Source organism: Nuphar pumila, chromosome 7, assembly GCF_984573655.1.
Source record: "Nuphar pumila chromosome 7, dmNupPumi1.hap1.1, whole genome shotgun sequence".
In the NCBI taxonomy this organism is placed as follows: Eukaryota; Viridiplantae; Streptophyta; class Magnoliopsida; order Nymphaeales; family Nymphaeaceae; genus Nuphar; species Nuphar pumila.
Window position 1 is genome coordinate 102,862,569 of NC_143255.1, and position 17,041 is coordinate 102,879,609.

At 36.5% G+C, this 17,041-nt stretch overlaps 1 protein-coding gene across 1 annotated transcript in view; it reads left to right on the forward strand.

The window, feature by feature from the left end:
* LOC149832694 (callose synthase 3-like) overlaps positions 1–17,041 on the forward strand; it is a 111,864-nt gene that overhangs the window by 23,397 nt on the left and 71,426 nt on the right. The window contains exons 3-15 of the mRNA XM_090014665.1: positions 10,035–10,135; positions 11,362–11,483; positions 11,610–11,703; positions 11,876–11,986; positions 12,082–12,198; positions 12,317–12,409; positions 12,545–12,636; positions 12,884–13,010; positions 13,249–13,386; positions 13,491–13,567; positions 13,654–13,747; positions 14,802–14,924; positions 15,015–15,132. Of these exons, the coding sequence (XP_089870791.1) occupies positions 10,035–10,135; positions 11,362–11,483; positions 11,610–11,703; positions 11,876–11,986; positions 12,082–12,198; positions 12,317–12,409; positions 12,545–12,636; positions 12,884–13,010; positions 13,249–13,386; positions 13,491–13,567; positions 13,654–13,747; positions 14,802–14,924; positions 15,015–15,132 (1,407 nt within the window). The remainder of the gene's footprint in view (positions 1–10,034; positions 10,136–11,361; positions 11,484–11,609; positions 11,704–11,875; positions 11,987–12,081; positions 12,199–12,316; positions 12,410–12,544; positions 12,637–12,883; positions 13,011–13,248; positions 13,387–13,490; positions 13,568–13,653; positions 13,748–14,801; positions 14,925–15,014; positions 15,133–17,041) is intronic.

Consider the following 17,041-nt stretch of genomic DNA (forward strand, 5'->3'; position numbering starts at 1 on the left):
TTTGCGGGAAAATCGGGAGACGGGATCCGCTCGTTGGTACGAGGTTCGACCGTTCCTGGCGCCTTTACCAGGGGTAATCGAACCAAGGGTCGAATTGTATCCCTTTTGCTTTGCAAAGAATTTATCTAAGTTTTTATCCTAAGTCTAAATGCACAATGAATCATGCTTGTGCAATATTCAAAAATGTATGCTCTTTTTGAAAAAATATTTTGAAGAATTTCCAAGTGAAATTGATAAAGTGAAGAAATGATTCCTAACTTAGAACTTAAGATTAAAGTTCTAAGTTTTTAGAATAATCAAGAGCTTGGGAAGATAAATCTAGATCTGGAAAGAGATGGTTTTTGAAGTTTTTGAGATAAAAGAAGAAGAAAGAAATTTTCTAAGTCATAAATGGACTTTGAGTCAGAAATAGAAATGAAAAATGGAATTGAATCAATAGGAAAGATAGAATTGGGAAAAATTGAAAAATGGAATTGATTTAAAAGTTGGAATTTCAAGATGAAATCCGAATCCGAGATCTGGATTCAGAATAGAGTTCAAAGTTGAATTTTGGATTTAGGATCTGAAATGGGAACTTGATTTGAAATCTGGAATAAAATGAAATTGTTTTAAGAATTGAAGAAAAAATGGAATATTGGATTTGAAATTTTGAATGGAATTGGATTCAAGATTTGGAATCCAAGATAGTATTTGGATCTGAAAAGGTGGATTTGAACTCTGGATCCTAAGATGGAATTGGATCTGAAGTCTGAGATCCAAGGTAGAGTTGGGCTCTGGATCCTAAGATGGATTTGGATCTGAAGTTTGAGATCCGAAGTAGAATGAGGATCTGGATCCTAAAAATGGATTTGGACCTGAAGTTTGAGATCCAAAGTAGAATGAGGATCTGGATCCTAAAAATGGATTTGGATCTGAAGTCTGAGATCCAGTGTAGAATTGGTTTCTGGATCCTAAGAATTGGAATTTGGATCTGAATCTGAGATCCAATGGTAGAATGAGGATCTGGATCCTAAAAGAAATTTAGACCTATGATCGGAGATCTAAAAAGTGTAATAAGGGTTTGGATGGATTTTGGATTTGTGATGGGAGATCCAAAATGGGATGGAATTTATACTTGGAAATCTGGATCCAAGTTGAGATTAGGATTTGATTTTGGATTTGGTTTATGAAAAGTCCAAATAGGACCTTTAAAGACGGATCTGGGTTTTAGAAACCCAAATTTAAACTTGAGATTTGAATCCAAACATTGATTGAAGATAAGGGGATGAACTTGGTTTTTGAAATCAGGAGATAATTTCAAAGTTAAATTGAACTTTGAATTTGTATTTTGATTTGAGTTGGAAATTTGAAGTTTTGAATATGAAATGATTTTGAAATTTCAAAGTCAAATTGGTCTTTGAAATTGAATTCTTGAATCTTGAAGTGAGATAGAATTGGATTTGAATAAGATCTGATGAAGAAGAAGAAACACTTGGAATTTTAAAAAGGAAGTTTTGAAAATATGATGCAGTTCTACCCTAAATGATGAATGAATTTAAATTTTGAAATTAGATTTTGAAAATTGTATTTCATTCTTTACATGAATTGAAATAAGATTGAAGATATAATACATCCTTGACTATGGTCATTGAATGTATCATATAATAATCTATATTTAAACTCAGGTGAAGAATGAAACATATTTTGTGCTTTTATAGAGTTTAAAATGGAATTAACTCTCAACATACCCTGACTATGGCCATTGGTATATATATTGAATTAATTCTAAGTTAAACTCTGATAAAAGGTGAAATATTTGAAGAATATGATGATTTTTGAAAGAGGATCCAGTATTATTTCATAAAAGATAAGAATACTAAGTCTTGTTTACACTCCGACTATGGCCGTTGGTGTAAATCATCAACTTAGAATTAACTTACCTTTTATGAGATGGTGCACGCGCCATTCGTGTTTCACCATTGTGGGAATTTGAGAAATGAAGAAAAAAAATGCATGAAAACAAGCAAATCATGATTTTACAATGCTCATTCATTCTACCTAAAGCAGGAAATGTAAATTTTTATTCCAATCTAACTATTACAATGGATAAAATCAAATGTACAACCCTAAGTGATGATATCTTTTCCATATTTCCTGTAAAACAACCAGGTTAGTAAAAGGAAAAATCACATATATATATATGAAAATTAAATGATGGAAATGATAAAAGGATGGAAAAGATATCTATATACTTACATGCATATATATACATACATATATATAGGTATATTCACATAAATATATATATCAATGTATAGGCATATATACATATATATACATATAGAGGTATATTCAATGGAGAGATGTGCTGAGGGACAGATTATGTCCAGGTTGCTGCAAGCAACCCCTTTCAGTAATGAAGGCAGTTTGTGATAATAAAAAAAAATGAGGTACATGGTGTTTGGGAAATGTGAATTTCTAGGTGCAGCAGTGAAGGTCTTCATTTCAGCTGGTGACAACAGCTGGTGGAAAAATGTTGATGATGGATCAAGAATAAATGTGGATGCCATTCGATTGGATGATATAGTACATAGGAAATGAAGCACAAAGAGTCTTGGTTAACATGCAAGCACAAGGAAACATCTGATCAAAAGATAAATCAAATACAATTCAAAACAGGAGATCACATATGAATCAGAAATCAATGTGAAATAGGCCATCTAGAGAAGAAAGAAGAAAAAAAAGTGAAACAGGGGATAGGGTGTAAATGTTGGTGTGAAGGGCAGTGTACTTAATGAATACAGCTAATTATGCTTGTTGTGGGGTTGATGATAGCTCACAGCCATCGGTGGATCTGCTGTAGCAAATGTGAAGCCACAGCAACTCAGGGAGTTGCTGTAGATGGATGGTGGGGATGATGTTGGTAGTGGACAGGGTATGCTGGTAGTGTTGTAGCTGAGCTAAAAACAAGTGACAGCCATGGATGGTAAGTGGAAGAGGTGTTAAGTTGATATAATATCAACTTTTATACTGTGGCAAACACAGTGTTTTGTGAAGGAAGAGTGCTGTGAGTTGCAGCCATCGTGAGCTATTGTCAAGGGCTCATAGCAAGGTGAACATGACTGTTACAGGGAAGTGAGAGTGTGCAAAGATATATAAAATAAAAAAAATGCAGAGGAGTGTAAGTGGGTAGGCTAAGCCGCAGGAGCAGCTGTGGGAATATATATTGCAAACAGGGACTTTACTAATGTTGATGGGTGGATTGTTGGCAGTTACGGTATGGTGAGATGGACTGTGCCAGTACTGACGTGGAGATTACAGCAAGTGATATACAAAGTATGGCTGGGGTTGTGTATAAACTATCTTTAAGTAATGTTCTTCCATCTCCAGCCGGTGACAGCTAGAAGTAAAAAGAAAATGGCAGGCGAAATACAGGAAGTAATATACATGAACTTATATATATGCCATGGAAGTATAGACATGGGATCATACACAAATAACTATATACAGAAATTTCAGGTAGTATCACACAGGATGTACAAAACGATGCTATGATATTTTGCAAAAAAAAAAAAAAGAAGAAAAAGAAAAATAGAAACAGGTGGAAATTTCATCAATATGAGTGGAAGTACATGTTGAACATACAGAGATTGCTATGCACGTGAACTTTAGCAAACTTTTCCATTGCTTTATCAGCAGCTGTTTCAGCAACATTGATTATTTCTGAAATATAAAGATATCGCAGAGATAAATAATGAAGGTGTTTCATCAGCAAGATTGATATGACATGCTTAATGTTCCTGCCAGCGAAGGATTATGGGAGCTCCATCTCTTCCCTGTGTAGGCATTTCCGATTTTTTTTTGTTTTGTTTTTGTTTCACAGTGGCAGCTCAACATTTCCAAGATGTGACACAGATGAGATGATCTCATCTGTAAGTGTTATGATTTATTTTCTGTTTATCATTGATATTGCATGGGGCTCCCCTGTTTGATGGTACTCTAAGAGGGGTAGAATCCTCCATTCTACACTTCCTGAAATTGAAATATATCTCAGTTTTCACAAGGAGCTGCTCCAAACGTGAACCTTTCTTTCACTTCCTAACCCAATTGGATGATGTCTTACTGCCATAAACCCTTTTGTCTCCTAGATGCTCAACCATGCCGATCGTAAAATTTTGAAGCTGAAGTCAGGATGCCGTATACAAGTTAGTCCTTCCTGCTATGGTTTTATATGAATATTTTCCCAATTTTAAAGATAACTGTGACATGCCTACTTGCTACCATTGCCATGGTTACTTAATCTCTGAGAGAGAGATCCAAACATTTAAGGATGTTCTTGGTGAAAAAACTACAGAGGTTTAGGTCTTACCTTGAGGATTCCTACCTATGACAAGGTCTACCATCCGCTCACATTCACAGCTTAGCTCTTTCAGCTATTTTAACCCTGGATATCACGTAATGCTGGGCCTTCCACCTCCCTTTTAAATGATCTACATTTTTATGGCCCTATTCTTTGTATCATAACTAAATAGGCAGGCGTCACCATCTATAGGATGACTACTGTCTGAAAACAGAAGTTAACCAGAACCCATCTCTTCTGATAGCCGACACTTCTAGGGCTCATGATTTTCTGGCGAAAAACTTATCAGAATTCATCGAGTTCACCATGCGAGTTACTGTATTAACCAACAGAAAAATATCTATACTCTTTTCCTAACTGAGTAGATTGACAATCGACTCTCTCTCTCTCTCTCTGGGCAACATAAACCGATAAGAGGAATTGGACATAATATCTTATTTTCTAAAACCCCCCTAAAACCCATACTCAGAAGGACTTTTTCCATCCGTTAACCATTGCTAACGATCCATCTACCATTCAACCAACACTAATAAAAAAAAAAAAAACAAAATCCACAAAGTCAAAATAGATAAAAGCAGATCGGATGTTGAATTGCAATGACTGTAATTGGTTTATCTGATAAAGAATAAAATGGATGCTGCCGGTAAAATCAAATGTAATATAAAAAAAATACAAACCAATAATGAATCAAACAAAGGCAAGACAGACATATGTACTTACGTAAACTGAAGAATTAACAAGATGGATGAAAGACCAAAATCTGATCAAAGGATTGGTATGTATTATAATGAACACAGGTGATGATATCCGAACAAACTTATAGCAAGAAGAAACCGAAACTAGCATGAATATAGAAAAAAAAATGAATTACCGAAACAGGAGAGCAAAAAAAAAAATTTGTTGGAATGCACGATTCCTTTGATATTGCTTTATCTATAACTCGGTTTGCTATATGCAAATCGAGATTATAGAGAGTGCGTTAATTGGGGTAATGAGAATCAAGTCAAAATAAAAAAAAAAGAAAAAAAAGAGAAGATTCTTACCTGTCTTGCAGGGAGTCGAAGCTTCGTATTTACCCTGGAGGGCTTTTTACGGCTGAAAGAAGAGGCAAGTTGATTGAAGAAGGGAGGTGCGAGAACTCCAGTCGATCGTCGGATGGTGCTTCCCGATGGTCGATATGGAAGAGGGATCGGAAGAGATGGATCTGAAGGAAGGAAGAGTCGACCTCCAGGAAGATAATCGATTGTGAGAGATGAGTTTTTGATCGATTGTAATGGCCACTTGAAGTAAAATCGATCTCCAGGAAAAACAAGGGGTGCCGAGAAGAAGCTGGGAGGCCTCTTCTTAAAGGCGCCGTGGAGGGTTCGGGAAGAAAATTTGTTGGGAATCAAAGGCTGAGAGAGGAGGAGGCCGTTTGAAGATCTGCGATGGAGGGAGGTAGCGAGCCTACAGCCGTTGCAAATCTTCTCCATTTCAAAAAGGAGGTCCCCTTTTAGAAAAACTTTTGAAAAGTGGTTTAAAATGAGGTTTTTGGTAAAAATGGCTTCAAAAAGCTTGAAAATCATCCGTTTTCCTTGTAGTTTTTCCCATTTTTTTTGGTTTTTATGTTATTTTTCTGTTTTTTGTATTTTTAGAATAAAATCCTAAGGTTTTACGGGAGAAATAAAGATTAAAACTGATTTTTTTTTGGTGTTTTTATAAAATATTTACAAAAAGAGTTTTTCTGAGAATTTTAGAAACTATTTTGAGAAAATTTCTTCAGAAATGGGTTTATGTCCGAATTTTTGAGAAATAATCGAGGTTTAAAACTTCGGACTGAAAAATATAGGGTCGAGGATCCAACAGAGTGCCGGATGAGCTGCCCGAGCCTTTGAAACTCATTTTTTGGTATTTTTGTGATTTTATTTTGGAAATCGGACAACAGGGCTCAGATTTGGATTTAAAATACTGAATTCAGACCCGGAGCTGAATTTGAATATATTAATGCGGAATTTAATCCAGAAATCTGAAGAAATAACTTGATTTTCTCAAAAAAAACGGGGTTAGGGGCAAAAGGGTCATTTTTACAAGATTTTGAAAAATTTGGGTTGTTCACACAACCCCACCTTTTATAACAGTGAGGGCAGGTCGAGCGATTTATACGATGTCCCCGGTGGTGCAGTTGCAGCAGGAGCTACTGCAACAAGGACTCTCCAACCTTTTCCTATTGCCTTCAAATCCCCAGGTATCAACTCTAAAACAACACCCCTTCCAAAACACCCTTTGCATTTTTCTGGCACCTCTGATTTGTCCAAAGAATCACCCTTGTACCATTTCATAGGGCAAAATTTAAAAAAAAATAAAAAAAATGTATCAAAATGACCCTGGGTGCGTTGACCGCACCCAGGGTCGGGTTGACCGCACCGGGTGCCGCACCCGTTCCCACACCCGCATCGCGTCGACGCGAGTGCGGTACCTGTCTGGCCGAATCCCTGTGATATAGGTGTCTGGTCATATTTAGAACACTTACTTGAATTGGTGCACAACATGTTTGCAACGCTTGTGACTTTGGAACTTTCACATGTTTCTTGTGAATGTGATTCACAATCTCAGAATGTTGAAGCCTCAAAACCTGTCACATGGGTGCGGGTGCGGGTGCGGGGATGCGACACTTCCAAAAAACCCGGGTGCGGGGGTGCAACAAAAAAATAAAATAAAATAATATATATATATATATATATAGGACTTATAACCAGTATTTTTTTTTTGCTGGTGTGTTTGTTTGAAGACTTGTTACCCACGTTCTGCTTGTTGTGTACTTTGGCGCAACAGGACAAAATTGATGAACCGAAAGGATTGACAATCTGATCGACCCAGCCTGCTGCGTTCTGCTGATTGTCATGATTCAATCATGTCTGAAACTCCCTGGTCTTCACGAAAAAAAATATAAGCGAAGGGTTTGATGTGGTTTGTTGGAGAGAGAGTCTTCACGAGGCCTATGGCTCCACTGCCACTACCACGCCACTGCCTAGGGTTCTTCAAATTTCATTTTATATACAGTTGCACACAGATCTCCAGTCTGGACTCCGGATGACATCTAAAAGAAATTTATTGGATTTGACATGTGGAAAAGAGAGGTCTACACCAGGCTACGGCTAAAGCACCCATCTCGTCAGGAGAAAAGTGAATACTAATAGCCACCAAGGCTACCACCACCATTATCATTTATTATGGAGAGAGAAAATCCTTGACGAAGAAAGATCTGGATGGTTGAAGGATAAAGACTTCAAAAGGCTCTTGAATTTTGGTTTTAATTTTTGAGGAAGATGGATCATCATTTCCAAGTTAAAAGTATGTTTTCCAACGCTGCAAATTCATTGTTTTTAGGCAGGAATAGCATGGGATGCCAACAAAGCTCGTCAGATGTTGTGGACACAAGTGCCCCCTTTATAAAACAAGAGCAGCAGCAGCAACCAGGCATCCACGCTTTGGCTGTTCCGTCCTTTCATTCTCTCATCACTACCTGCAGGGATCCAGCAAGGGGTGGGGAGAGGTGAAGAACCTGGAAGTCCTTGTCAGGGAATAGGCAACTCTAAAGAGATCGAAGCTATCAAGGCCAAAATCAAAATCAAAATCCAGCAAGGGGCGGGTCCCGCTGCGCGGTCAGCTGTCATCCGATTTTTTTTTAAATTTCTGCAGCCCATTTCACAAGGAAAAATTTAAAAAAAAAATCAAAAAATCAAAAAACTGGACCAAAATGACCCTGGGTGCGGTCAATGCACCCAGGGACGGGTTGACCGCACCCGGTGCCGCACCCGCACATGCACCCGCATCGCATCGCGTCGACGCGGGTGCGGCACCTGTCTGGCCGAATCCCTGTGACATAGCTCAAAACTTATGAAAGTTTTACACAAGCCTAACCCTGTGAATAACTTTCATAAGCATTAGATGCTTAGCTGTGAATATGATTTAGTAACATGACATGACGTGACACATTCTCACATGATAGATTTTCACAAAAGTTAAATTCACAACCTAAAAGCAAACATGAGAAAGTTGTGTATGAGAGTGAATCATGTGATAGATATTCACAGGGACAAAACCTTCACATCCTTTCCTAGCTATGCTCAAAACAAAAATTCTCTTGGGGCATGTTTGAACTTTCATATCAGCCGCCACTAGATCTGACATCATGGAGCTGTCCTTTGTTGAGATCTGATATCATGGAGCTCTATTTTGGTTCTGTATGAGTGCCTTCTGCATATTCCATACACCTTCAGCATATTCATTGGTGTATACTGGTTGCTGAATGCTCTTTTTCCATGTTCACAAACAACCATTTTGTTATGAATCCCTCTTTTTAAGACCTCAAAAGCAAGGTTATAAGTATCGTATCGTTACCCGTATCAGTCGGGTCCAAAATAAGATACATATCATATCGTAAAAAATCATAATTTTTTAATAAAAAATTTCAAAAAAATCAGAAAAATAGCAAAAATTGTAAAAAATCATAACACATGAAACGATGATGAATTGCACAAAATACAACCATAAAATCACATATGAAGCATTTATGTCTCTATGAGCTACATAAGAGACATCATCAAACATCAACTATCTCACAAGAATAATGTAAAATATTAAATATCTTGCAATTAATAACGTGCTATAAGACTCATACTTTCATGTTACATAAACAAAAATATTATGACAATAGTTGCACTTGTTTTCAATCGGTTGCCATCTTTGTTAGAGGAGTGTGGAGTTTGATTTCTACCTTGATATAAATCTCTAATTTTTGCGACAGGGAGTTGTATGGGGGCAACGTCTTCGAGGCGGATTTTTTTGTAATGTAGCTTTGTAATTTTACTCACAATAAAGATTTTTTATCTTAACCCACTTCCTTGAGTGAAAAATGGCAGAAATGCACTTCTACTTAAGCAAATCACAAAAACCCTCTCTCTTATGCACGGATCGGCCCCCAAATCTCTCTCACGGGTCTTAGGGTGCGTGGATACCTCTCTAATGACTTCTACACATATAAGGGAGTTGACCCTCAAGACGTCTTTATAACCTCAAACTAGAAAATTACGATTTGGCCTTTTTTAAGTGTGCCAACCTTGTATCGTATGATGCGGTATGATACAAGATTACATCGTACAATACATATGATACAAATACGATACGTACTTGTATCACGATGCAAGTGCGTATTGTATTGATATTCCTCATAGTAACGATATGCATTGTACCGTGTCATATGATACTCATCGTACCGTGTCCGTGTCGTACGATACAACACAATATGAGACATACAACATTGCTTAAAAGACCTATTGGTTGAACAGTTCTAATTGGTGCTGATGTCTTTCCTTACCTCTGCCTGAAGAATAAACATCTGGTTGGCATAGGATTGGCAATGCAGTGAAAAGAAAACAGAAAATGCCATTATACATGCAGAAGGTTGGGTTTATTGTGACGGGACTGGCTTATGAGTTTAGTCCTTTGCACCATGTTTTTTCTTTCTTTCTCTAAAAAGGGGAATATACCATCTTCAGTCTTTCCATGGTTATATTCATTTTTGTTAATTATTATGGCTAATCATAACCATGCTTTGTTTACTTGCTTTTGGTGCGTTCTATGGAAACAGTGTGCTTGTGCAGATCTCTTGTAACAGGTCAGACTGATCTGAAATAATTTTGGCTTTCTGAAATAGGTCGATTCTATGCTTTTGAAAAGGCTCACAGGTTGGATCCAACCTCTAGTGGACGTGGTGTTCGTCAGTTTAAAACTGCACTTCTTCAGCGTTTAGAAAGGGTGATGTAGAAAATCTTGACATTTTCTGAATAGCAACATTTGATATTTGCATCCTGTAGTTTTATATGTGGTAGTTATCATTACTTAATGTACATGTAATACACATTTTGTCCATAGGTTGCAAGAAGTTATTTTGCTACGCATTTGGAACCTTGGTGTTTAATTCATATGTTGACCTTTAATTCGAGGTTGTCAATGTGTGATCCACTAGTTTCTGGGAAACCTAATGAATATGTCTGTATATAGGCTTAGGCACCTTTATCAAGAAGAATCATGTATTTTCTTCGGTGGTTTATACTGTAGTTTTGGTAGTTTATGTTGTGCACGTTTGTTTTTTAGGAAGCTAAGTAGCTGTCCAATCTGATGTGGCCAATTTTGCTTCAAGCTCTAGAAAAAAGGAAAAATATTCTCATTGACTTGCAATCATCAGCTTCTTGATCATAATTTCCTCTAAATCCCTTTTTTTTATGATAAAGCTGGGGTTAGGCAGACCCCTACCAGACTACACTATGATTACATCATGAGAATCATCAGTGCAGAACAGGGAACCAATTTGGAGGTTTGTCCTTCCAGATTTTATCACTATCAATGATTGATATTCACATTAGACTGTGAGCAGCAAAATTCTTCTCTTTATCCGCATGCCTCACCCATACACTATCAAACTTGAACATAGAATTCATCAAATCATAATCAAATATCTCTTGGTTGGCCCTGTCCTTTAAAACTGATTCATAACACCTACCAGGTCTTTCCTTGAGGTCTCAATAATGATTTTGAGCTGTCAGGATCAAGTGAAGAATCTCTTTCCAAATATTCCGTTATATAGCCTGGTTGCGCCCATCACAATATTCCTACCCTCATGATCTCGAATGGTGAGATCAATCTTCCATTTACTATCTCTCCAACTATTGTTATTCACCTTAATCCATCTTTGCATTGGTGGGTCCCATCTATCTGCATTAAGCCATTTACTCTTAGGGTGATACCAATTCTTGCAGTTCTACAAAATGTCGTGTTTGGATTTCAACACATCAACAGTAGCATGTTCCATATTCAATATTATGAAAATGATGGAGAAGTTTGTGGTGCTGCTTGATTTTCAGCATGTTATTTTTTTTGTACTTGCTCGTGGCTGTTGATCTTAGTCACAGTAATGCAAACAAATAAAAAACAAATCACTTTTGTTCCTGTTACCTTATTTTATAACACTACTTTGTTTTCAGGATAATGATCCTACTCTGAGAAGTAGGACCAAAAAGAGTGATGCTCGTGAGATGCAGACATTCTACCAGCAGTACTACAAAAAGTATATCGAAACATTGGAAACTGCTGATAAAGCTGACCGGTAGGATATTTTGTTTTATGCCTTTTTATCTCTTTGCTAATGCTTATATGTATCTCTTGTAGTCCTTTTTGTTCAGGTGACAATGAACTTGTCAATTTTTGTCTTTAATATTCTGGCAATGTCCAGGGCACAGCTTACAAAGGCATACCAAACTGCTGCTGTTCTTTTCGAGGTTTTGAAGGCTGTGAATCAGACACAATCTGTTGAAATGGATCATGAGGTAAAGCACAGAAACATGCTTTGTGAATTTCTTCTTGTTTCTTTCTTCATTAACTTAATGTGTTTGTAATCAAATAGCCGTATATAAATTAGATTTGATAAATGACTTTTTTTGTAGAGGCATTTTCATTTTAGAATATCATATTTATTGTGATATTTTTTAAATCATATAGATTATGGAGTCTGGTATTAAAGTTGCAGAGAAGAGAGAGATTTATGTACCTTACAATATTCTGCCCCTTGATCTAGATAGTGCAAATCAAGCAATTATGCTTCTACCAGAGGTCTATTTATGAACTCCCTTATTTCATGGACATACTTGTTTCCTAACTCTTTGTGTGTGAATTTTGTCTCTGAAATTGCTTTATGGATAACACAGATCAAAGCTGCTGTTTTTGCTTTGCGGAACACTCGGGGTCTTCCATGGCCTCGTGATTACAAAAGAAAACCTGATGATGATCTACTTGACTGGTTACAGGCAATGTTTGGGTTTCAGGTATAACCGATATGCTCTTCCTATCAGTTCAAATAAAAGTTTGTCATTTACCTTGTTTTAAAATTCTTCCGATTCTGTGGGGGCTTATATGTGTTATTCATGCTGAAAAAATTTACAGAAGGATAATGTCTCAAATCAAAGGGAACACTTGATTTTGCTGCTTGCTAATGTTCATATCCGGCAAATCCCGAAGCCTGACAATCAACCCAAGGTTTATAATACATAAATATACACATAAAAACACATACACAGTGAAACACACACACACAGGCACACCTTTGGGTCTTAATATTGTTCATGATCATTTGTGCTTTTCTGTTTTTGTTGAATGTTTATGGGGGCTTAGTTGGATGATGGGGCCATAGATGAAGTTATGAAGAAACTATTTAAAAACTACAAGAAGTGGTGCAAATATTTGGGTCGCAAAAGCAGCCTTTGGTAAGTTTTTTGTTTCTGCCATCCTTTGATGTCTTCACATAAAGTTATAATTTGATAGAGAGTTTGGTTTCCCTTCATTGTCTCTCTTCTCTTTTTTTTTTCCCTTGAAAAATATCATAAATAATTTGTGCATTCTTTTGTTATTATTTATTTTTTTTGGCTGACATTGGCTAGAAGGTTGTGTACTTTACACATGACACTCGTATTTGGTTCCTTTTCTCCTTTGACTTGTTATTTTGATTTTCAGGTTGCCAAACATCCAGCAAGAAGTGCAACAACGTAAAATTTTATACATGGGCCTTTATCTACTTATCTGGGGAGAGGCCGCAAACTTGCGGTTCATGCCAGAGTGCCTTTGCTATATATATCATTTTGTATGTTGTGGCCTTTGAGTGCTGCTCTGTTAATTTGGTATATGTTGCTTCAGTGCATGCTTCGATTTTTATATGATTTGCTGCCCTTTCCCTTGCCTCCTGGTTCAATGTTTATCATTTTCTTTTCTTCCTTTGTGGATTGTGGTTCTTATATTTTTAAATTCCTTAACTTTGTTAACTTGCCAATTTAACATCTTAATTTTATTAACCGTGAATTTCATATATGCTGTTGTTGCAGATGGCTTTTGAACTTTATGGCATGCTTGCTGGGAATGTTAGTCCAATGACTGGTGAAACTATTAAACCCTCCTGTGGTGGTGAGGAGGAGGCTTTTCTAAAAAAAGTTGTTACACCAATCTATAAAACAATTGTTCAGGTTCTGATATTACCTGGTTATGTTACATGCTTCTCTTGGCTGTTGATTTTTACCTTTTGTTTGGATCCTTGTTCGATTAGTGCCTTAAAGGTTTCTATGTACAGGAAGCGGGAAAAAGCAGAAAGGGGCAAGCGAAGCATTCCCAGTGGCGGAACTATGATGATTTGAATGAATACTTCTGGTATTTATTATTATTAGTTTTTGAATATGATACACATCCTTTCGTCCTTTTCTGTAGGATCTGATATTCTGGAGCATTTTTTACAGGTCACCTGATTGTTTCCGTCTTGGTTGGCCAATGCGTAATGATGCTGATTTTTTCTGCCAGCCTCGGGAAGAGACTACTGCTCATAGAACTGGGGTAATTTTTGAACTGTGTAAAATTGCCTAGTAGAATGTAGAGCACAATTTTTTTGCTGTCCTGTTGCATATCTTTTTCGATTTTCTTTGTTTATTATTTTATTTTAGATATATGCACCTTAAATGATTATGGTGCCTGTTAAAGGACGCATGTTGGTCTCCTCCATAAAAAGATAATATGCTGTAGTAATTTCTCTGATATTGTTAATGGTTATTTGTATTGGCTCCATCCATAACTTATAATAGATGTGATTGTGAAAAATCACGAGAAATCCTTTTTTCCTGTTTTTGCTTATGGCTAGACTCGGTTTAGTTCATAAAGCAAGATGACATCATATCGAATATGTGGACAGAATCTTATTAGTAGTAATCCCGAAGAGGTGCTCTTCAATTCCATTTATGAAACTAGATTATGGGCCTTCAAGAAGTCTTGGACTATGAGAGATTGTCTCCAACCAATTACACAATGTTTACTAAAGACTGAGTTTTGACTATGAAATGAAAGGGATTCTATGTGCGTGCTACACCTTGAAGTCCTTTTTAATACCTAACTGATATTTGCTATAATGTAAGTGGTGTCTTGAACACCTCTTGCATTTTGGTGTTGACATAAATTGGCTTCTGCTTTTTCTTTGCTAACATAAGTATTCCATGCCAAATTTGATCCTCCCTTTCACTTGACCTCCATTTTCTTCATTTGGTGTCCATTTATCAATTAAGGTAAATATAACATATTTACCCTAATCTCTTCTGCCTTAATTATTATGGACGCTGCCAGTTGAAGATATAGGATTATAGGAATAGGGCTTACACTTCATGCGACTTCAAAGCATGTACAAAATGATCAAGCTTGTCCTAAAATCTGCATTTGACCTGTCCATAATATTAACCTTCTCTTAAGTGAAGATGGGTTACTTGGTGTATTTCTTTATTTTTCTCTAATGTTTGTAGTCTTGTTTATAGATGCTTGTCATTATTTTTTTCATGGATTCTAATAGCTCTATATTGTTGTAAAATAAAACATGAAATGAAGCTTTTTGTCTTGAACTTTTCAGGGTAGTCAGCTGACAACAAGTAATAGGTGGGCTGGCAAGATTAATTTTGTTGAGATACGTTCATTTTGGCATCTTTTCAGGAGTTTCGATCGAATGTGGATCTTCCTGATTCTATCATTGCAAGTAAATCCATGTTTTTGCTTACTTCTGCTTGCTTTTTTAAATCTGATTTTTACCAATCTGTTAATTGCCATTGCTAAATATTTCTGACAGGCAATGATCATAATTGCTTGGAACGGGTCTGGGAAGCTGAGTGGTATTTTTGATGGTGCCATCTTCAAAAAAGTTTTGAGTATCTTTATAACTGCTGCAGTATTAATGCTTGTACAAGGTCTGTCCAAATGCTTAACCGATGGTTATTTATTGGATTTTTTTTTCACGTGCTCAAAATCTGTTTTATGTGATTGCCTTATCTGATGTGTAATTTTCCTTTGCTTTTTCTTTGTTTTTTATAAACATTTCAACTTTATTTCCAATAAGTTTATGAATGTCATGATCTTTTTCTTGTTCTTCTCAACTTATTTCTTTGTTCATGGTAACTTTTGGTTAAGATTTTTATTTTGTTTTCTAATCTTAATGTAGTTCATAAAGGCAACTGGGTTGCTTTGGGGCAGGCACCTTCTTGACTACTGAAAATGTATTGTCTATTGTTTTATTTATACTTCTATTTGAAACATAATTTTTTGTTTGTCACGTTCCTTTATGTTTTGACAATTTGATTTCTGCCTTGTTATTTCTTATATATATATAATTATATATGTATGTATGTATGTATGTATGCACACATATTTGTGCACGCATGTACCTGTGTGCGTTCATCATCATTCTATGTACAATTGAACTCCTGAAGTGGTACATCAGATGAATCTACTTGCTGGAAGAATGATCTGAATCTCTTCATATTGGCTGTCCTTGTAGCTTGTTGATTTCCATCTTCCAAAAATTTCATATTACATAAACAAAAATATTATGGTAATAGTTGCACTCGATTTTCAATCGGTTTTCACTCATTACTTGAGTGCTCCATTGCCATGCCAGATCATCTGATGCCGTCTTTGGAGGAGTGTGAATTCTCATTTCTATCTTGATATAAATTTCTAATTTCAGTGACAGGGGGTTCAGTCCCCCGAGGCGGAATTTTTTTAGACTTGAACCTTGTAATTTTACTCGTAATAATTTTTTTACCTTAACCTACTTCCTTGAGTGAAAAAATGGTAGAAATGCACTTTTATTTTAGCAAACCCCAAAAGCCCTTTCTCTTGCGGACAGATCTCCCCTCAAATCGCTCTCAGGAGTCCTAGGGTATGTGGAGACATCTCTAATGGCTTCTACACAAATGAGGAAGTCGGCCTTTAAGAGGTCTTTAAAACCTAAAACTGAAAAATTATGATTCGGCCCTTTTTTAAGTGTGTTGACCCTGTATCGTATGATACAACCCGTATTATATGATACAATACTGTAGAAGTTGAGGCTCAGATGATGCACAGAAAACGAGAAAGAGAAAAGAAAGAACTCGGTTAATTCATTTAGGTCTAATCTCCTTAAGTTTAAATAGAGATTAGCCAAGATAACAAAATTACATTAGAGTCCCTTATTATGTATAAAATACCAAAAGCAACTTTAAGACTAAATAAACTTTGCTTTAAAGTGGTCGACTTATCTTTAACACTCCCCCTCAAGCTGGAGCATAGATATCAATCAGGCTCAACTTGCCACAACATTTTGAGAAATTGGGCCTGGCAAGAGGCTTTGTAAAAATATCTGCAACTTGATCCTCATATATCACATGCTTGGTGAAGATATGTCCAGCTTGAACCATATCTCTTATATAGTGACAATCAACTTCAATATGTTTTGTCCTCTCATGAAATACAGGATTATTGGTTATATATGTAGTTGCCTTGTTATGACACATCATCACCATAGGCGATGAAACCTTCACTTGAAGATCGGCCAATACAGTTCGAACCCACATTAATTCAGCTGCCGTTTGGGCCATAGCCCTATATTCTGATTTGGCACTCGATCTAGCAACCACGGTTTGCTTCTTGCTTCTTGCTTCTCCAAGAGATTAGGTTACCTCCCACAAATACACAGAATCCTGTGGTAGATTTTCTATCCTCTACAGACCTAGCATAATCAGCATCAGAGTAAGCAACTACCTCCAGGGTACCTCCTTTCTTGAATAATAACCCTTTTCCAGGAGAAGATTTTAAGTACCTGAGTATCATCATTGTAGC